Source organism: Anomalospiza imberbis, chromosome 22 (assembly GCF_031753505.1).
Source record: "Anomalospiza imberbis isolate Cuckoo-Finch-1a 21T00152 chromosome 22, ASM3175350v1, whole genome shotgun sequence".
NCBI lineage: Eukaryota > Metazoa > Chordata > Aves > Passeriformes > Viduidae > Anomalospiza > Anomalospiza imberbis.
In genome coordinates, this window is record NC_089702.1 from 7,159,513 (window position 1) to 7,181,642 (window position 22,130).

The following is a 22,130-nucleotide window of genomic DNA, read 5'->3' on the forward strand; positions in this document are numbered from 1 at the left end:
AGGGCCAGGCTCCCCCAGCCTGTCCCCACCATCCTGGGCAGCTCCTCCTGCCCAAACCAGCTCCAGCTCTGCTCTCCCCTCACCCTGGGCTCAGCCCTGGACCTGCCCAGGTGAGGGCACCGGGAAACTCCTCTGGCAGAGCTCCCGGGAGGGCAGAGCTGTGTGCTCATGGCCCCTGGTGCAGCCCTCGACGCAGACCTCAGCTCTGTGGGAAACCTCGGCTCTGGAAAGGCTGCGCTCCCCTGATGCAACCCAGGAGACTTTGGTCATCCCTGGCTGCTTCCAAGGGGACGAGGTGGAGGAGCCAGCCTAGTTTAGGAGCTGACCCCAAACCATAACCCCACCTCTGAGGAGCCAGCCTGGTTTAGGAGCTGACCCTAAACCATAACCCCACCTCTGAGGAGCCAGCCTGGTTTAGGAGCTGACCCCAAACCATAACCCCACCTCTGAGGAGCCAGCCTGGTTTAGGAGCTGACCCTAAACCATAACCCCACCTCTGAGGAGCCAGCCTGGTTTAGGAGCTGACCCCAAACCATAACCCCACCTCTGAGGAGCCAGCCTGGTTTAGGAGCTGACCCTAAACCATAACCCCACCTCTGAGGAGCCAGCCTGGTTTAGGAGCTGACCCTAAACCATAACCCCACCTCTGAGGAGCCAGCCTGGTTTAGGAGCTGACCCCAAACCATAACCCCACCTCCCTTCCTCTCACTCCCCCATGGCCCCGGGCCCTTTGCTCACACAGTTCCTGCAATTCCTGGCCCTCGGCTTCTTCGAGGCTTCCGCCACCATCTGGGCTCCATTTAGGGGAGCTGATGTTTTTCACAGGGCTGTAATCTAAACTTTGGGATTGAGTTTACATCTCGCATACCAGCGTCTCACCGCCGGGCCTGGCTACGCACCGGGGGCTGGCGGCTGCCAGCCCTGTGCCGGCGGCTCTGGGTACCTGGGAACAGTGCAGGGTCAGTGCAGGGATCCCAAATCAGGGATCCCAAATCAGGGATCCACCCACAAACCACCTCTGGATCCAGCCAGGCACTGCCCCTGTCAGTGGGTGAGAGGTGGGAGAGCCCAAGGAGCTGGGAATCAGCTCAACTTGCCCCAGGAGGCTGCGATGGGAGACAAAGCCCCACATCAGCTTTGTTATCCATCGCCAGCAGCAGGAAATTCCCCAGCCCGGGCAGCTGGAGATGCGAGCACAGGAAGGAGAAGCAATCTGGGAGCAGGGATGCAGAGAGGCAGGTCCAGCCCGGCTTGTGCTCAAAGCCCAGGGTGACAGACCCACCTCAGGGCCCGGCGAGGCTCCTGACCCGGCCCTCAGGTGACAACCGGCACCCCCAAATCCCTGCCAGCCTCCCTCCACCCTCCTCGCCGGCTGCAAGGTGGGCAGAGCCGCAGGCAGCGTCCAGAGGCAGCCAAGGTGGCTCGATCCCAGCAATCCACGAGGCTCAGCCAAACCCAAAAAATAATGTTTTCATACTTTGACTTTTCAGGCAGGATTTAGTCATTTGTGGACACGAGGCCTTGGCAGGGCCGCGCTGCCTCCGCTCACCTACCCCAGCCAGCGGCTGTTTACGGCGGCAGAGCCTTGGAAGGAGAGGGAAGATTTGTGGTTTAATCCAGGTGAATTATTCCTGCTCGCATTTATAGAGCCTGCAGCTGGTGGGGAAGGGGGGATTCAGCATCCCTGCACAGCCAGGGATGAACCCACAGCAGGAGATGAGGCGTCACAACACAGCCCAGCCCCACAGCTCCACAAGCACTGCCTGGACAAACCCAGCAAGACTTTTGCCCCGTCCACCTAATGGCTAAAAAATGAGTTAAGGGCAGAGAAGCCAAGCCCTGGCTGGGCACACTCGTGGTAAAAGGCAGAGAGGCTGAGAGCTGCTCTGCCATAGGAGAAAAGCAGGTCCCACCCCGGCCTCGTAGGGCTGTGCAGGCTCTGTTTCCTCAGCCCGGCACGGGGCACTCGGAGCTGCCAGGGGGAGGGGAAGGGGTGATGGATCCAGGCCCCTGGTGGCTGCCAGGGTATCCCTCAGGAACCCTCAGTGCCCAGGATCCAACATGAGCTCTGGTCAACTCCTCACCTCGGCGTCAGATCCAAACTTCCCAGGCACGAGCCCAAGGATTTATCTGCCTTTGTCCCCTCCCTCCTCCCACATTTGTTATTAAACATTTGTTATTTGTTATTAAACTATGGCTGCTTATCTGCAAATCCTGCCTCTTAAGCCAGCAAAGCCACACCACAGCTCCTGAGTGCCACGCTCTGTCCTACAGCCTGGGGGACGCCAGGAGCTCATCACCACACACCCTGTCTGCCTTCAAAGGTCACCCACCACAAGGATCCCACCACGACCGGGATCCCACCAGGGTGAGGATCCTACTACGACCTGGATCTCACAATGACCAGGATCCCAACAGGATGAGCATCCCACCATGATGTGGATCCCACCACCACAAGGATCCCACCACCAAAAGGATCCCACCACCAAAAGGATCCCACCAGGGTGAGGATCCTACTACGACCTGGATCTCACAATGACCAGGATCCCAACAGGATGAGCATCCCACCATGATGTGGATCCCACCACCACAAGGATCCCACCACCAAAAGGATCCCACCACCAAAAGGATCCCACCAGGGTGAGGATCCTACTACGACCTGGATCCCACAATGACCAGGATCCCAACAGGATGAGCATCCCACCATGATGTGGATCCCACCACCACAAGGATCCCACCACCAAAAGGATCCCACCAGGGTGAGGATCCTACTACGACCTGGATCCCACAATGACCAGGATCCCAACAGGATGAGCATCCCACCATGATGTGGATCCCACCACCAAAAGGATCCCACCAGGGTGAGGATCCTACTACGACCTGGATCCCACAATGACCAGGATCCCAACAGGATGAGCATCCCACCATGATGTGGATCCCACCACCAAAAGGATCCCACCAGGGTGAGGATCCTACTACGACCTGGATCCCACAATGACCAGGATCCCAACAGGATGAGCATCCCACCATGGTGTGGATCCCACCACCATGAAGATCCCACCACGACCAAGATCCCACCACCACAAGGATCCCACCACGACCAAGATCCCACCAGGATGTGGCTCCCACCACGACACTTCTGCATTTTCACCCAGCGACCAAACCACCCAAAGCATCCGCGAGGCCGAAGCAGCCGAGTCGAGCAAGCCCTCATGGAAAAGGAGCCATTCCAGAGTGGAGCTTCACAACCAAGCGTGGGATAGAGCTCGGAGACAGGAAGGATTCGCTGAGGCAGCCCTGGGATCAGCAGCACAAACCCATTGAGGCCGGCCAGGGGCAGGAGGAGCTTTCTGAGGAGCCTCCGTGCCCTCCAGGCACTCCAGCAGAAGTTGCACAGCTGTCCCGACTGGGGAGGACAGATAAGGCTCAAATGATTCATTCAGTGTAAACCTTTATTTGCTCTTGCCTACCCAGAGCAGCCAGCAGCTGCTAACGCTAAACTGGGCCGGCTCCCAAGCGCAGACAAAGGCCTGCAAAAATGGCTTTAAGGAGGAACTGACTGTTCAGAAAAGCAATCCTAGAAGAGGGAGTTAGAAAGAGGGAGTGCAGCGCGGCGCAGGAGGAAGAGGAAGCCAGAGAGCACCTAAAAATAAATTTTAAAAAAAGCAGCGAGGCGCAGGACAAAGGCCTCGCGCGCACGTGACCGTTCCCCGCAGCGGAGGCAGGATGCGAGCTCGGAACACAACACTCCCTCCCCAGCAACCCCACGTACAGAGCCCCAAGCACCTCCCAGCTCAGCCAAAGCCACCACCAGCACCTTTCCCACCCAGGATGGGCTTTTTTCCCTGCCCCGTGCCACAAATCCCCCAGGTGCAGGATGCTGGTCGTGCCCCAAGCTGGGCATGACCAACGCCAGGGTGGAAATGCACCTAACCCAGCAAGGCTGGAGTCAGGCAGAATAGCTTGAAAATGTTAAAGGAACTGAAAGGAAGTCTGGAAAATTAGGTTCCTCCCAAGAAGCACCCTCAAAAATAGGCAAAATCCTGTGGAAGCACTACCCCTGCATCCCCCCAGGCAGTGCCTTCACCAGATCTGAGCAGAGCTGGTGGGAAACTCGTGAGTTTGCTCTGGAACAGCCAGAAAATGCAGCTGACAGAAGAGCCTGTCCTGTGCCTGCTGCTGCAGCTGGGACCGACGCTGTGGCTCCCCTCCTGTGGCTCCAAGGCTGCAGAACGACCTGAGCTGGGACATCAACCCTCAACTGAGCCTGAGCTAGCCCTGCTGGTGGCCCATCAACCCCCAGTGCCCTGAGCCTGCCCCACTGGTGGCCCATCAACCCCCAGGCCCTGCTGGTGGCCCATCAATGCTTAATGCCCTGAGCTGGCCCCACTGGTGGCCCATCAAACCCCAGTGCCCTGAGCTGGCCCCACTGGTGGCCATGTCCATCAATCCCCAGTGCCCTGAGCCTGCCCTGCTGGTGGCCAATCAATGCTTAACGCCCTGAGCTGGCCCTGCTGGTGGCCCATCAACCCTCAGTGCCCTGAGCTGGCCCCGCTGGTGGCCGTGCCCACTGGACACTGGCAGGAGCTCCACCCCAGGCCCAGGAGCGAACCCGGCGTTGTTCCCTCTCCGTGAGCATCCTGAAGGATGTTCCCTCCACGCCTTCCCCCAGCCCCGCCAGGGCTCACAGCCGTGTGGGGAAGGAACGAATGCCCAGGGATGGGAGAGGCACTTACAGGACGGGCTGAACATCACCAGCGTGGTGGAGATCTCCAACCCTGAGAACATCCAGCGAGTTCCGCTCCCGGGAAGCCGCGGCTCCGCATCCCACATTCACTTCTGCTTCATCCCTGCCGCCCACCCGATCCTCGGCGCAGCGGGGAGAGCATCTGAGCCGTGCCGAGCTGGGTCAGACGCAACCGAGGCCGCGGAGCAGCGTCTCAGAACTGACTCATCCCGTCCCGGAGCGGCTCGGGCTCCGCCGGGAGCGCAGCGGCTCCGGCAGCGCTTATTTCATCCCCAGCCAGCCGGGGTCTCTCAGAGCCCGCAGCTGTGCGGCTGCCGAGCTGGGCTGTGCCCACAGCGTCCCCTCGGAGCCAGCCCGGGCCAGCGGCAGGAGCCCTGCATGGCACTCGCTGCTGCTCCTCACGCCGCGCTCCCTGAGCTCATGACTGAGTAACGCCGGCGAGCCAAGAATAGAGACCTTGAAGTGAAACCTCCCGGGATTGGCAGCTATTTCGGGCGCGCTCAGCCGCCGGGGCTGCGTGACATAAGAGGATATAAAAGAGGAAACTCTGCACAACAACTCTCACCTCACCGAGAGAGACCCGGGTCGCAGCAGGTAGGGCTGCTGTGAGCGCCCTTGGGGCGAAGCCAACGCTGTAACAGCCCCCGAGGCCACCCCAGTCCTCTCAAGTCGGCAGCACTGGGACCCCGAGGTGGCTGTCCCCAGCCCCAAAGTGCCCCGAGCATCCCCAGGGCTGAGCCCAGCGGGAAGTGCAGAGCTGCAGCCCAGTGTGGCCACGGCTTCTCCGCACTGGGATGAGGCCAAACCCCAGCACAAACCACCTTGAGCCCACGTCGAGCAGAGCCTGTTGCCACAGGTTCAGCCTGCCCAGGCACCTCCGTGGAGCTGGAATTGCAGAGATGCTGCTGTGGCCAAAGGAGTCTCAAAGGGAGCCGGGCAGGACTGAGGCACCCAGAGCACCCCCAAAGCTCAGATCCCAGATCCCAAAGCCCAGCTCTGCCCAAGCAGCCCCTCACAGCTCCTGGCTCAGCTCACCCCTGGAAGGAACGGCTGGGATTGCACCCAGCCACCAGATGTGGGGAGGAAAAATCTGCTCCTGGTTAATAACCAGCATCAAGATTAACGCAGGGAAATTTAAATGGCAATTCTGGGAGCGCGTTTGATTTGAACTCTTAGATACCGGGAAAACAAACACACAAGCTGCAGTTTCTGGAGATCAAACTCAGCACCTGAAACCAGTCCCTGCCAGTTCACAGCGTGTCCATCCCGTCAGCAGCTGCATTTGAATACTCGTGATGCCACTGTGCTCTGCCAGCTTGCTCACATCCCAGAAATGTGCTTCCTCCTGGGTTTTTGGTCAGGAGTAAGTCACCAGCACAGAGTCTACAGTGCTAATTAGAAAGAAATTCCTCCCTGAGACGGTGGTGAGGCTGTGGCACAAGTTGCCCAGAGAAGCTGTGGTTGCCCCTGGATCCCTGGAAGTGTCCAAGGTCAGGCTGGATGGGGCTTGGAGCAACCTGGGACAGGGGAAGGTGACCCTGCCATGGCAGGGGTGGGACTGGATGAGCTTTAAGGCACCTCCCATCCTAAACCACCCTCTAATTCTATGAAATAACTGAATTCCCCAAACAGTCTGTTCTAAAAACACCCTCCAAAACTTACCCAGGGCACCTCTGATTCCATCCCTCACCCAGACTGTGACAGCCAATTCAGGCCCTCCAGTTAAACCCAGCTTCCAAAGGCTGAATAACCACCACAAGCCACAGATCTGCTTAACGTGCAGTTCAATTATCCCAGCACTGCTGTCAGGGCCCAGACACACCGTGGCAAGGACTGTCCCTTGGCATGGGGACCCTCCCTGGGACGCTGCCACCTCCACTCTCTGCCCAACACTGCAGCGAGGGGTTGGTGCAGTCCTGGAAGAAGGAAAAGGCCGAGGCAGGGATGATGCTGAGCTCAGCAGAGGCTCCTGCAGCCAGGAGTTCTGTGGTGCCTCCATCCTGGGACAGCAAGGAGACAATGCCAGGCCACCACGCAGGACAGATGGGACACAAGGTGACAGGAGGGACACGGCAAAACCCAGGAGTGAGCAAGGCAAGGACGTGGGAGAAGGGACAGAGCCCGCCTCGGAGACAGCTCTGCTGTGAATATTCCCACCCTGCAGCCACTGAAGATAACCCCGACAGCAGCTGCTTCCAGCAGCCTCCCCAGGACTGCTGAAGGCAGCTGGATGGGGCAAAGAGGCCAAGGCAGGAGCAGAAGAGACAATTTTCATGTGGAAGTTGCACCCCCAGGCTACGAATGAAAGTCATCATCAGTGCATGGAGCCCTGGGCACACCTGGGGAATTTACATAAGTCTTGAAGTGTAGGAAAACATAAAAGGAAGAAAGAAATTAAGGGAGCAATCCTGGCTTTGTCTCCAGCATTGCGAGGAAGTTCTCCACATTTTCTGGGCTGCCCAAGGCTCCCCTTATGCAACAGCAGCTTATGAAAAAGCAGCCTCAGCATCAACAGCTTTCCCTGCCCTCGTGTAAGAGATCCTCCTTCCACGGGAGATCCTCCTTCCACGGGAGATCCTCCTTCCATAAGAGATCCTCCTTCCATAAGAGATCCTCCTTCCACAGGAGATCCTCCTTCTATGAGGGATCCTCCTTCCATAAGAGATCCTCCTTCCGTGGGAGATCCTCCTTCCATGGGAGATCCTCCTTCCGTGGGAGATCCTCCTTCCGTGGGAGATCCTCCTTCCGTGGGAGATCCTCCTTCCATGAGGGATCCTCTTTCGATGGGAGATTCTCCTTCTATGAGGGATCCTCCTTCCATAAGAGATCCTCCTTCCATGGGAGGTCCTCGTTCCGTGGGAGATCCTCCTTCCATGGGAGATCCTCCTTCCGTGGGAGGTCCTCCTTCCGTGGGAGGTCCTCCTTCCCTGAAGGCTCAAGAACATCCCCAGAGAGCCGATCCCAGCACCACATCCCGACTCCTTTCCTGCAGCATCAGGGAGCCGCTGCTCCCACGAGAACTGCCCGGCTTCCATCTCTCTGGAGCTGAGCTCCGAGGCACTTCCCGGGCTGCAGAAAGCTCCAGAGGCTCCTTGGACATGCTGCTTTCTTTCAGAGCAGCACATCTCCCAAGTGAAACAGGGGAGGACCCAGGGAAACACTGTGAGGATGCTCCACCACTGACAGGGACACCCCACACATGTTAAAATTCTCTCCATGAGGAGAAACAAGGCTCTCCTGGAGAGCAGTGTGAGCTATCCCCGGTTTCCAGCTCTTCCCCCAGCTCCTGCACCTCTGTCCTCCTGTTCCCTACCTTTGGCCCCACCTTTCAGTGCGGAGCAGAGTGTGCCCAGCTCAGCAGGGTTTGTTTTGCACTGGTGTGAGCCGTGTTTTGATCCAGCTCTGTGATGCAGCCCTGTGGAAGAGCCAATTCTCCTGCTGGCACTGTTCCTGCTCCTGGATACCAACAGCTCACGGGACAAAACTTGATGGATCCGGGTGTCAGGGTGGATTCTCACTGTGCTGAGGGGCAGGGCAGCCAGGGGAAACCCCACAAACACCTTCTGAATTCTCCTTCCAGCAACCATACACCACACCTGGCCTTGAGACTGAAGTTTTAGGTTGAGGAAACCAAGAAAGGTGGGCTGGATGTGTGCAGGGATCACAGACAAACCCAAAAGTGTGCTGGATGTGTGCAGGGATCACAAAAAAACCCAAAGGTGGGCTGGATGTGTGCAGGGATCACAGACAAACCCAAAAGTGTGCTGGATGTGTGCAGGGATCACAAAAAAACCCAAAGGTGGGCTGGATTTGTACAGGGATCACAGACAGACCCAAAAGTGGGCTGGATGTGTGCAGGGATCACAAACAGACCCAAAAGTGTGCTGGATGTGTGCAGGGATCACAAAAAACCCCAAAGGTGGGCTGGATTTGTGCAGGGATCACAGACAGACCCAAAAGTGGGCTGGATGTGTGCAGGGATCACAAACCAACCCAAAGGTGGGCTGGATTTGTGCAGGGATCACAGACAGACCCAAAGGTGGGCTGGATTTGTGCAGACAAACCCAAAGGTGGGCTGGATGTGTGCAGGGATCAGATGTGAGGCCACTGCCCCACTCCAGCCCCTCTGTGGGGCCGGGACCTCCATGGAGACCCAGCCTTAGGATGTCCCCTCCCTGCTGGAGGCCTCCCTGGCTGACAGCGTGGCGCTGACTCAAGGCTCTTTCCTCAGCATCCTCGGATGTTGCCCAAGAGGCACCACCATGGTGACAGGGACGTGTGGCACCCACAGCTCTGCCACCTCAGCGATGCTGAGCCACCTCCAAGGTGAGTCTGGGGAAGCTCCAAACTCACTCCGACGGGCACTTGGGCCCTGCTTGCTATTTATAGTGTGACAGCTGGCTGGGACAGTGCCACCCAGGCCTCCTGGCTCTGCCCAAACTCAAAGCCAAGCGGCCGAATCCCGCTCGGCGCTGCCGGAATTCGGCACATTCATTCAGAGTTAGCAACTGCTGCTATATCGGGAAGGCAGCTTCAAGGGAAGACAGAGCTCTCCAAGACAGAGAAAGAAAACAAATCCCTCGCCTGCAGTCTGCAGGCCAGCACTGCTCTCCTAAATTTCCTTGGCTCAGCTTAACAAGACCCGGGTTTTTCTGCTAAAAAGTGAACGTTTACCAGCCCTGCACGCCCCTGAACTCTGGACACCCCCTTCATGACTCCATCACATCAAACAGCAAATGTGCCAATTCGGACATTCCCTGAGTGACAGAATTGTCCCGAACAAACCCTGGCCCAGCCCTGCCCTTCGGGAAAGGCACCTGGAGCAGAGCAGTCGATCCAAGGAGGTGGGCGTGGGGTGACCAGAAACAAACCCCGTGGGTGAAGGCACCAACAAAGGCAGGAAAACATCCCGGCCGCTGGCGGGGCTGCTCCCAGCAGGGCTTTCCGAGGTATTTTTAGGGCACACAGAGCCGCAGACAAAGACCGGCCGTGCCAGGCGGGAGCCGGAGCCGCGGCCACGGGGGCTGGACACCCACTCAGGACGGGCTGGACACGCCGCTGTGCCCGTGTGTCCCCTCCCCACCTCGGCAGGGACACACGAGTCAGCAGAGAAGCTGTTAATGGGGAGCCGGCAGAGCCTGAACGGGACGGATGCATTCCTGCCCTCGGGGAGCATAGCGAGGGAATGAGACAGACACCGGCGAGGAGTCGGCAGCTCCAGCTCCGGGACTGACTCACCTCCCTCCTGTGCTGTCCCAGAGAGCAGCGGCGGGGCTGGATGGAGATCAAAAGGTAATAAATCAGATGGGAAGAACTCAGGTTTGATGTTTGAACCAGAGATGGAAGAGGAGATTCACCACCTCCCCTGCTGGAGTCGGGCAGCGGGGCAGAAGGAGCTGCCTGGATTCGGAGCTTTGCCAACACACTTGTTTGTTTTTTCCCCTCCTCAAGGTCCCAGCTGTTAAATCCATGATTGCAGGATTTCCCAGACTCACTGAAAAAGCACGTATGCCATTGTGTCCCACTGCTGGAACAGGAAAAAGCCTGAAAATCTGAGCCACAGATTCCAAACACACAAGGTCTCCTTACAACTGACGTTTTCAAACCTCATTTTTCTTTCAACAGTTTCTAAATGGTTCAGAGTTTTGCAGCACTGCCTTTCAGCTTCCCCAGAACTGTTCCCATCCCAGTGTCCCACGGTGGGGGAACTTTTTGGCATCAAGTGTCCCAAAGCCATTGATGTGGCCACTCACATCCCCAGAGCCTCAGAGGACTTTGAGCCACCAGCCTCCAACCCCTGACGAAAGCTGGGTCTTGACTCCAATTCCCATCCAGCCAAACGTGAACACAGAAGCCAGGGCCAATAACTCGTGCTCCAGCCACCTGAATTCCCCATCTCTCAACTCAAATCCAGGCCCCCAGTCGCAGGAGGACGCGAAGTTTCTCTCTCTGCTGCTCCACGGAGAACCCGGTGTCACACTGAAACGCCCCTGCCATCTCAGAGCTGCCCAGGACAGCAGCCAGCACCCAGCCAAAGCCTCTCCCTGCCCCGGGGAGGTTCCCAATGAAGCCATTTAATAACTGCAGGAAAAGACACGCTCCCGTGTGCCTGTCCACGCTCACCTCCATCCCTGCTACGCTGCTGCAGGATGAGACTCACTCTGGGGACCAGCCCTGACACTGGGACCTGTCCCTTCCCAAAGGACACACCTGAAGGGTTCAGGACCCTGCTCAGGACAGGTGGAACCACCCCACAAGCTCCCTGCTGAGCTTCCAGCCCCACTGCGAGAGCCTCTGCTGCCATTTTCACGCTCCCACTTCCTGCTCACATCGGGCAGAGAGTAGGAAGTGCTGAAATCCTCCGACCCTCGCTGCAAACCAGGAAGCGCCTGAGATCCCCTGAGAAAGGCTGAGATTTCAGGCTGGAACCCTCTGCAAACATCTGCTCAGAGGCATCACATCCGGACCCTCGGAGCGGGGCCCACATTCCCCATCCTCCCAGGGCTCCGTCTGCTGGAACAAACCCAGGGCAGGACCACTCACAGCTCATCCTGTCGGGAAAACACTAACGCAGAATCCAAACCCTGCGGCCACTCTCTTCCCTCCCTCTGCCGTGAGTGACACCTCATCTCTCCTGCCCGAGCCATGTCCAGCACATCCCACACCTCCTCCGTAGGAGTGTCCCAACATCCCATTACTCAGCAAACCTCCAGACCGCAGATAACACCTTTACCATGGAAAAAGGTGTGGGAAGCTGCTTTTGGGATTGCCAGCACAGGGCAAACCTTGGACGGCGCACAGATCTGTGGGCTGCACTGGCTCTGGCAGAGGGATCTGGGGTATTTGGGGCATCCAAAACTCTTGTCCCAGTGCACATCCTTTTCCCATTTGGAGAGAGAGATGTGCCCTTGCAGCAAATGCACCAAGGGCAAACCCCGCAGTGCTGCTGCTCCTCTGCCCTCACACTCCCTGCATGCGCCGCCGGCCCTTCCGAGGGGAAAGGCAACCGGATTAGCACAAAAACATTCCAGCAAACCACAGGCTCGGCTTTGCCACATCTGAGCACTTGCTCTCGAAGGCAGCCACGGGTCCGCGGGCCTCGCTGGACCCGGTGAGTCGGGGACTCATGGGCCTGGGCTCTCTCCCTCAGCCCTGGCAGCCGGTCCGGGCTGAGCCGCGCAGCCACACGCACACATTCCATAGCACACGGGGCTGGATCAGCTGCTCTGGGAGTCGCCATCCCCCGATGCTTCCCCCGGCACCGGCACAGCACCTCCGGTCCCGGGGGTGACAGCCCTGCCAGCAGCGGTCACTGCCACCCCAGCGAGTCCCGGCTGGAGCTGCAGACCCCAGGCAGGCACTGCCGGGATCCGGCACCCCCGGGACGGGCGCTCCCCGTCCGGCCCACCCTGCCCCCAGGGCTACACGGGGCACCCCCTCCCAGGAGCCTGCCAGCCCCGGGGGCTGCGGGAGCAGGGGGTGCAACACCTGGGGAGGGGGCGAGCGGAGCCGCTCGGAGCGGGGGCTGCTCCCTCCTGCGGGGAACAGAGCCGAGAGGGAACGGGGACCCCCACAACCCCCGGGGGTGCCAGACCCGCGACTGGCCCTGACCGCCGCCCCGGTGTCCCCGTGTCCCCTTGTCCCGGTGCCTACCTTGTGCTGGCGGCGGCGACCGAGGCGATGCCGGAGCGTCCTTGGGCGGGGGCGAAGGAGCGGGGGCGGCCCCGGCCGGGCCGCGCGGGGACTCCGCGGGCTCCGGCTCCACCTGCGCCGCCGCTCCGGAACCGGGCGGGCGGAGCGGGGCGGCCCCGGCGGGAGCTGCGGGCGGTGCCGCTCCGCCCCCGGGACGGGCCGGGACCGGACGGGCCGGGGGCGGGCGGCGCGTTCCGGGTCAGAGCTCCGCGACACGAGGGACCGGGAGCGGCGACTTCCAGCGGCTGGAGAGACCCGGGCAAGCGGGAATCAGGGCCGAGCGCTGATCGCTGGATGCCAAACTTGATCCCGAGCCCGTCCGTCCCGGGTGATGGCGGAGCCACCAAAGTGCTGGGAAAGGGGCGGCAGAACGGCCGAGCCTGGGGAGAGCTCCGTGCACCGAGTTGGAGCCGAGCGCTTCCACCTGGCACCTGCCCGTTCCCGGGGTCTCGCTCCCTGCCCGGGCTCCTCCATCGCCCGGGGGACCGGGACGGGGCAGTTCCCACCGCACCGGGACGAGCGGGGATGAGCCGGGGGCAGGAGAGAGGGAGCATCCCGCGGGATGAGCTGAGCACAGGACAGAGGGAACATCCCGCGGGATGAGCAGAGCACGGCACAGGACAGAGGGAACATTTGAAGCCCCCGAGCACAGGACAGGCAGGAACATCCCCCAAGCAGAGACCAGGGGAGCCGAGCACCACAAAGAAAGAAACGGAACCAAGCTCAGAGCGAAGGAGGGAGGTGTCCCTGTGCTCAGGGGCTTCAAATCCTGTCCAAAAGCACAGCGAGACCCCGAGGTTCCCTCACTGCCAGCGGGGGAGCAGGCGGCAAGGGAACAGCTGCTTTTCCAGGAACTCCAAAGCGCGGGGGGATTCTCCAACCGCGGAATTACACTTCTCTTTTCCAAGGAAGAAATCACTTCAGAGCCAGAGCAAAGCCCTGCCTGGTCTGGGGGTGAGGACCCCTGCCCAGCTGCAGGCCCAGAGTCTCTGGGGTCAGTGGGTGCAGTGAGACAGCACTGAAACACGGGTGGGCAGGGATGTGCTTTTGCGGAGTTATTTTGCTCGCTTTTATGATACCAAAGCAGCTCTGGGAAGTTACACATCGAGCCCAGGGGCCGGCACATTTGTAACCCTGCTTACAGCGTGGTTATTTTCAGCACCCGCTGAAGCTGGGAGGTTTCAGGGTGCATCTCACCCACCTCTAGGGCTTTCTCTTTCACTTTAATTTATGCCTGTTCTCTTCAAGATCAGCCTTTCCTTCCCTTTCATTTCCAAAGCCTCGTTGATCCACAATGAAACTTCACGTGAGGAGAGGCGCAGCCCTCAAACAGCACCTGACAGTTCAGTCCAAAGCAGTGACAGCAGCTTTTTAAATAATTCAGAATTACCGGGGTTACGCTTAATGACTCTCTGATTTGGAAAATAGCACCAGAACAGAAGTCTCAGCCCAGGTCCCTTCAGAGCCCCAGCAACACCCAAATTGCCCTGACAAGGTTTTTTCTGACTAACAGCTCATTCTGAGAACAGTCAATAACTTCACAACTAAGTCCCAGCGGGCACCACTCTGCATAAATTTGCATATTACTGAGTGGAGCCAACCAGAGGTGAGAGTGGTGGGGACAATTCTATGAAGAGCAGCTGGAGAAGGGGATTCATCCTCCCCATCGAGCTCTTTCTGCTGTCCAGTGCTCTGAATTCCCCTAAATTCATCATTCCAAAGGCTCCAACTCATCAGGAAGGACAAGCTGGGCTCAGCCAGGCTCTGCTGGAATGATCCTGCAGATCATTCCACTCTGGGGCAGAATCATGGAAAGGAATCATGGAACAGCCTGAGTGGGAAGGGAGACCCATGGATCATCCCGTTCAACCTCTGTCTCTGCACAGGGCACCCCCAAAAACCACACCACAACCCATGGGAATCTACCCCGGCACATCCTGGAGGAAACCTGTGGTTTTCCCCTACAAATTAACAGATCGGATTTGGGATGGGCTGGAAAACCAGAGTTTTCCTGGTCCCTGTATTCAAATTCGAAATCTGTGAATTTTTCCCAATCCCATTTTGAAATAGAAGCAGAGAAGGAGCAGCAGCCTGGCTTCTCCCATCAATCCCATTCAAATCCCATTCAAAAATTATGTGAACACAAAGGGCCAAACCTGCCTCCAACAGCAAACAGACCCCACCGAGACCTTTCTCCACCGGGGTGAGGAGCTCAGGCTGAATTACTGGGGAATTCCAGCAGCCCTGGGGGGCAACGGAGATCATTGAACTGAGATTATTTTGGAAGCACAGCTGGTATTTTTAGCCTGGAAAACGAGGCGCTGCTTCCCTTTCTGGAGTCCCTCCTCCTGTGGCCGGCCAGGCGGGGCTCTGCTGTGCCAGGCAGGGGGGATGTTGCAGAACCCGCTGCCGGTTGGGAAAGAAAAGGGTTATTTTGATCCGTGGAGATGGATGTGCTTCACCCCCACATGTTGTGCAACCCTCAGACCGTCGGCGGAGCAGCAAAGGCGCTCGAGGCTGCCCGGGCTCGTCCGGGCTCCCAGAGCCAGCCCAGGGCGAGCGGGGAGGCTCCCAGAGCACCCCGAGAGCTCGGCCCTGATGGAAGGGGTGGACAAGAGTCAGGAGAAGGGCTCGGGCTGCCTGGGAGGGGGAGAATGGGTGGGGAAGGGTGGTGGTTTCCCACCTAAGACTTTTCTCTGCTTTGCCGGTTCCCACCCCTGCTCCCGAGTCATGCAGCGAGTTGGAGAGCTGGGAAAGACAAGGATAAGGCTGGTGATGTCTGCAGGGCTGACAAAAAGGCAGGAGACAAAAGCCTCCCAAAGGGGCAGGAGACACAAAGATACACCAGGGGATGACCCAGGCATGGAGGGGCACAGGCAGCCTTGTGCTCGGCAGCTCTTCCAACATTCATCCCCCATCCAGGAGTCTCTCAGAGACCCCCCAGGCACCCCCCTGAGCTCTGATCTGCCTCACTCCCCTTTCCAGGCTTCCCCTTCCCGCTGCAAACGGGAACATCTGGAGCAGAAGAGGCCACGCAGGTGGTGGCAGCGGCAGGGGAGGAGTGACTCGGTTTCCGTGGGATGGGAGCACAGCGTGGCCGGCCCGCCCAGATTTATGGAGCTGGGAAGTTTGGGCTGCGGCCAGCAAGCTCCCGGCATAGGGCTGACCCACCTGGAGCCTTGGGAACAGGGAGCTGATGGACCTGGCCCACCTGGAGCCCTCAGAGCAGGGAGGTGACAGGGCTGGCCCACCTGGAGCCCTAGGAACAGCGAGGTGCCCGGAACCTCCACGGCAGGCAGAGGTGACCGGGACAACGCCTGGATGCTGAACTGGAGGCACTGAGAGCTCTGCGTGGCACCTGCCTGGCATCCCCCTGCCAAAAGACTTCACCAAATGTGCACCAAGGATTAACACGCTCCTCCCAACCTCCACCTTCCCAGCACAGGCTTTCTCCTTTTCCCCTCCGTTTTTTCCTTGCTGGGGACAGAATTTGGGATGCTTGGAGGCCAAGCTGCTGATCCTGCCAGGCTCAGCAGGTCCAGCAGGCAGGTGGGCGAGTTGCTGACTGGGGCACAAGAGAGCTTGGTGCCTTTTTTAATTTGCTGATGTATGAAACGAGAGGAACATCTCACACCCTGTGTTGGGCAACACACGGGAGGAGACGCTCGGATCCTGAGCACGGAGGGGTTTGTGTCACATCCCAGGGGCTCAGCACAGCTCTGAGCAAAGGAAATGGGGCTAAAGCAGCATTGAGCAGGTCCTGGCCACGCTGGACAAGCATTAGCCCACTCCTGGTGGTTTTTAGCCCCAGCTGCATCTTGCCTGGAAACACCAGGCACGGCTGCAGAGCCACCACTCAGCATTAAAACTTCTTGACTTTCATTCAGTAAAAGTCAAATTATTCCTATTTCAATGCAAATCTGGGAGCGTGCAGACAGTCTGCATACAGGAACTTGAATAATAAATGGGTTTTCTCCTTGTCTTGCCCCACCTCCTCCCATGCCACGGTGGGCCCACCCCCCGTGGGGACTTGGAGACCTCCAGCACCCTCAGACAGCCCAAGTGGCTCTGGGGGCTGCCACCAGCCACCCCATTTCCCCACGAGCCCCGTCCTCTGCTTTGAACTGAGGGGTAACAAGTGCTCAGCAGCCCAAAAATTTGTTTTAAATAGACACTCCTTGAATAAGACCTACAAAAATACCCCCGTGTCCTGCTGCCGGGCGTGAAACCACAGCACGGCAAAGAGGAACCGTCGACTTCAAAAACAAAAAAGAGTAAAAAATAAAAATAAGCACACTTCTGCCTCCTTCACCCTCCTGCTGCCACTGTTGCACAAAGAGAACGGAGATGGGAGGGAAGGGGCGACGCCAGGGGTGGGGGGCTCCTCCCAGGTGAGGAGCCCCCCGGGGTCTTTTAAAGTCCAGAGCCTCTCGGGGTCTCTCAAAGTCCGGAGCCCCTCAGGGGTCTTTTAATGTCCGGAGCCCCCCGGGGTCTTTTAAAGTCCAGAGCCTCTCGGGGTCTTTTAATGTCCGGAGCCCCTCGGGGTCTCTCAAAGTCTGGAGCCCCCCGGGGGTTTCTCAGGGTCCGGAGCCCCCCGGGCACCTTCCCCCGCTGCTCTCGCGGGGCTTCGGTTACGTCCCCAGGGGAGAGAAAAACATTTGCTTTAAAAACAGGAAAATGTGATTGTCAAACCACAACAATGGGCCGGGAAGGGGCCGCGGCGGCTCCGAATTTCGCTCCAAAACACCCAGCGAGTGACTCAAAGTTTCTGCGCCGAGCCCGGGTGGCCCCGCGCCCCCTCCCGGCCCCAGCCGGGACTCGGTGGCCTTTAATGAGCCTCTAATTAAGGTTTCCCTGATAACGGGGTACCAAATCCACCCCCAAAGCATCCCCGATGGGGTTTGCAGGCACAGAAGAACCTGGTGTGCTCCACTCTGCGCCCTCAGCAAGGCACAGCCCGACTTGGAGAGGCTTTTCCCGAGGGCAGGGGGTGACAGGACAGGGGGAATCACTTTGCACTGACAGGGAGAAGATTTAGATGGGTTATTAGGGAGAAATTCCTCCCTGTAAGGATGCTCAGAGAAGCTGGGGCTTGCCCTTGGGTCCCTGGATCCCAAGGCCAGGGCTTTTACTGGGTTTTTATAGATTTCTGCCTTTTTAATATAACCTAAAAGCAGCTCCCATATGGCAAAGCCAGGGAAGTCCATCACACCTGCACATTGACCACTCCCTCCTCTTCCTCACCTTTTTCTTTGGAGAAGCTCAGACCAAACAGTTCCACTGAGAAGGGTAGAAGCTTTGCAAACGTCACTGGGAATTATTTATTTCCCTTTGTTTAAAGCCCTGAGCAGGGAAGAATAACCGGCAAAACTCTGTTTTTCTAAACACCAGGAGAAGGAACAAAAGCGCCTGGCACGCTCTGGGCGCTGCTCTGAGCTGCTGGGCACGCTGGCAGCAGAGGCTGTCACCCCCCAGGTGTGACACAACCTCCTCGGCCACCTCCAGAGTCGACCCCCGGTCTCTGCTGCCCCTCCTGCACTTTGAAAAGGGAGGAGCAAAGAGGAGAGACTCGGCTGCATCTCCTCTGCTCCTCCAAACGGCTGTGATTGACCCTAATTTGCACTAATTGCTGACCACCATCAGGTTCCCATCTGCCGCCGTTCCCAGCTGTTGAGAACGGCCCCGGAGGTGTTTTCTCAGCCTAGAAGCAGCTGTAGGAACCCTGGGACTGAAAGTTTTCCTGTCACAGTCTCTGAAGTGCCTCCCCTTTCTCCCCCTGAGCATCCCAGGACAGGCTCAGTTCTTGTGCTGTGTCCTTCCCTCTCCTCCCCTCAAACCAGGGGATGAGGTGCTCGAAACAGAGCTGTGCTTCCAAGTCAACCCTCCAAAACTCACGGGCATCTCAGGCAGAGGTCTGCAGGTCACGGGATTCAGCTCTAAGGTGCCAAATCTCCTGTTCACATCCTGGTTTCTGAGCCAGGGCCCTCAAGCCTGAGCTCAGCTTTCTCGACAGTCCAGAGAACCAAAACCAGTTGGGTTTAGCTGGAAATTCCCAGGAGGGGGTGTAGGAGTGTTTCAACAGTTTCAGCACTTTTGAGATACGACAAAACTCGACAAATTCTTCATCACAGCGTCCCTCCCCGAGCCGTGGAGCTGCACTTCTCTGTCTTGATGCAATTTCCCACCCACCCACAAAAAGAGAGCCAGGGAGTGCCAGGGGTGGCGAGAGAAGGGACAAAAGCTGGGACAGGAGTTCCAGGTGTCTCTGAGGAAGAAGAGATGCCCCCATTTCCCAGCTCCAGCGGGTGAGGGGATTTGGGTGAGGAGACTGTCACTCAGAGAAACCGGCAGTGACAACGAGCAACAGCCACCTGCCCTGTCTCCCATCTCCTTCCTGGTGTCACCTGGATCTCCAAACCCAGCCCTTCACTGTCCATCAGAGCATCTCACAGCTGCCTAAAACACCACAGGGGACAGGGACGTTGGGCTGTGCAGGCAAGAGCCTGCACAGCCCAATGAAGGTCCCTAAATCCCTGCGTGATCTTTGAGGTCCCTTCCAACCCAAACCCTCCCACAATGAAGGTCCCTAAATCCCTGCGTGCTCTGGGCAGGGCAAGGTCCAGTTCCCCAGTGTGGGAGCCATGGGCACAGTGCCCGCGTCCCCTGGCAAAAGCCACCCAGGCCCTCGGGCAGGCAGCAAAGGGAGTGAACACCACCCCAACAACCCACCAGAGCCTCCTCCTCTCCAAACCCTCACTCCCCTCCACATCTCCTCAGCCTCCAGAGCAGCTCAGGCCTGCAGGTGCCCAAACCCCCTGGCAGCGATGGAGAGCAGGAGGACAGAGATGCTCAGGAGAGAGCAGAGGATAAAGAGACTCCCCAGAAACACCTGAACACAAGAGATGGGGTGGACAAAGGGAGCCTGGAGAGGATCCCCCAGAGACACAAGAGATGAGGTGGACAAGGGGAGCTGGACAGGACTCCCCAGAAACATCTGAACACAAGAGGTGGGTTGGACGAGGGGAGCCTGGACAGGACTCTCCAGAAACACCTTAACACAAGAGATGGGGTGGACAAGGGGAGCCTGGAGAGGACTCCCCAGAGACACAAGAGGTGGATTGGATGAGGGGAACCTGGACAGGACTCTCCAGAGGCACCTGAACACAAGAGGTGGATTGGATGAGGGGAGCTGGACAGGACTCCCCAGAGACACAAGAGATGAGGTGGACGAGGGGAGCTGGACAGGACAGGTCGTTGTCGGTACCTTTGTTGTCGCCACTCATGGGCCCGGTCAGAGCCACCACTGCCCTCGAGGCTCCCGTCGCTCTCCCGTGGCCACACGTGACTGTCCCCAGGCAGAGCCACTCTCTGGTGTGCTTGGGGTGTGCGTGGTGAGGAGCCCAAGCGCTGCTCTCGAGCTTTTCTCCCCGGCACAGTTTCCATGCCTGGTTTCAGAATGACGGGCCCTGGCGCGGGCTGTCCTCGCTCGCTGCACCGGCGCCTTTATCTCGCATCCTTTCGTTTTACTCTCACACCCAGCTGGGGACTGACTGGTTTCAAAATAAAATGAAGCTGCCAGAAGCTCCTGGGGCTCTACCAGCTTTTTGCAAACACTTGGAGCTGCCACAGGAAAAAAAAAAATGGGCTGTTTCCATGAAAGCTCCCGCTGGCACAATCGGCCACCCGGGGATTCCCGGACAATGAATATCCCGGGAGCAGATGCAGAAGATGCCCAGTTTAACATCTGGGTGGTGTGGGGAGGCTAAAATTGGAGCAGCCTCAGAGCCACCCACAGTCACCCAGGAAGGGAAAAATCCCTCTATTTGAGAAGTTCAGATTTCCCACAGACACCACCCGGACCAGGAATGGTTCCGATTCCTGAGATAAGGAAGGAGAAAGGTGTCACTGTCCCCCCAGTTCTGCAAGGGTGAGTGTAAAGGGTTTCCTCAAGGGCACCAGGGGAAGCTGGAAAAGAGCAGGAATCGTCCCAGCTCTCCTTGCTGGAGGAGGAGAACCTGGGCTGGTCCTTCTGCTGGCAGGACCCTGTGGCTCAGACAACGGGGCCGTGTCTGTCCCCCACCATGCTGGTGGAAATTGGTTTTCTCCCTGTAATTGCCCTTCTCTTCACAAACACTAATGTGTGCTTTCAGTCTAAATAACTTTTAGTTTAGGTTAAAGGCAAATGGCAAATCAGGAGAGAGCCCAGGGGAAGCTGCCACAAGGCACAAGACTCATCTGTCTCCCCTGCCATGAAATGAATTCGCTCCCACTCAGGGACATCTCTTCCCCAGGAAAGACCTGCACTGGAAGGGGTCCCATGGCCATTAAGTCCAGGGCTGATCTCTACACGAGCATAGATGGTTCCAAACTGTCCCTGCAGTCCATCCCTGCATCCCATTCCTGGAGTATTCCCCACTGTTGTGTTTATTGCCTAAGGGCAAAAGTAACTTGGTGCATGAAGAGAGGGGGAGAAATTAAAGGCACAAACAGCGAGGGAGCTGCGCTTATTCTGGGGATAAAACTCACAAGGTTTGGTGTGAAGGAAGACCCAAATCCAGCCCCACCTCTGAGAAAACTCAGGGATTCACTCTCACAAGCTGTAGAGTTGTCCTTCATTTTACATCTCCAGGTACATGAGAGGCAGATGAAAGAGACAGTCCCCACCAACAACAATGAAAAAGGTTTTCAGAAATGCAGGGTCAAATTATCTTCTTATGCAACACCACTGCAACCTAGAAAATCTAAAGCTGCAGGACATAAATCAACCACCAACTGCCTGGGGTTGAAGAGAAACTTCCTCTGGTAACAACCTATTGCATAAGTGCCTCAACGGGAGCTCTGCCTCCCCAAATCTCTGTCAGGAAGGGGTCACTGGGCTGCAGGGCTGGCTCTGGAGGATTCTTTCTGTGCCCTTTTGCTCTGACCCATCTTTTGCCTCTTCCTCCAGCCCAGGAGCACTGGGGAGAGGCACAAAGGCAGCAGGGCCCAGCTCTGGGCTGGAGTGACAGCAAAGCTCAGCTCAGGCTGAGCTCGGTCCCTTTCTGAGCCATGCACCAAGCACCAGGGACCAAACTGAAATATTTGAAAGATATTTGAAAGAAATTAATCCATATGAGAGTGGCACAGCCCTAGCCCAGAGAAGCTGCGGCTGCCCCATTCCTGAAGTGCTCAAGGCCAGGCTGGACAGGGCTTGGAGCACCCTGGGACAGGGAAAGGTGTCCCTGCCCACAGCAGGGGTGGCACTGGGTGAGCTTTAAGGTTCCTCCCAACCCAAACCATCCTGTTCTATGATTCTCTGCCTTCAGCACCTTCCCCTTCCCCAGCTCTGACTCAGGTCCTGGAAAATTTCAGCCTCCCTGGAGCTGGCCATGACCATACGTGTCCAGCCGGTCACTGGACACCAGCTCCAGGTCCAGAGCAGCCCAGCAAAGTCCCCATCCTTGAGCAGCTGCTCCTGCCTCACTTCCCACCCGCCCCCAGCCCTTCAATGAGCTCAACTGATTCCCATCAGCCACTTCTGGCTGAAACTCTGATTATTCACATTTTAACCCTTGCCTTACTCCCTCCCCTCACACAAATAAGATGGAAACCAAGAGAAATCACCGCGAGGGCCATCCACCAGCACGGGGAGCACCAAGTTATGCCAAAAAACACCCCGGGGGGAGATGGAAAGTTGGAATTTGGGTGCCGA

General features: G+C 57.9%; 2 protein-coding genes across 6 annotated transcripts in view; one reads left to right on the forward strand and one right to left on the reverse strand.

Moving 5' to 3' along the window:
* The window catches only part of PDE1B (phosphodiesterase 1B), a 214,943-nt gene that overhangs the window by 153,178 nt on the left and 39,635 nt on the right, over positions 1-22,130 (forward strand). The gene's annotated exons all lie outside the window — the stretch shown is intronic.
* Positions 1-22,130, reverse strand: part of HDAC7 (histone deacetylase 7) — a 68,297-nt gene that overhangs the window by 37,787 nt on the left and 8,380 nt on the right. For 2 of the 5 annotated variants that reach the window (XM_068212713.1, XM_068212716.1), the window contains exon 1: positions 4,737-4,948. The exons of 1 other annotated variant lie outside the window; for it this stretch is intronic. In XM_068212713.1, the coding sequence (XP_068068814.1) occupies positions 4,737-4,833 (97 nt within the window). In that variant the 5' untranslated portion in view covers positions 4,834-4,948. Of the gene's footprint in view, positions 1-4,736; positions 4,949-12,400; positions 12,519-19,703; positions 19,895-22,130 lie in introns of those variants that run through there. 2 more of the 5 variants (XM_068212715.1, XM_068212717.1) reach the window with 2 other exon arrangements.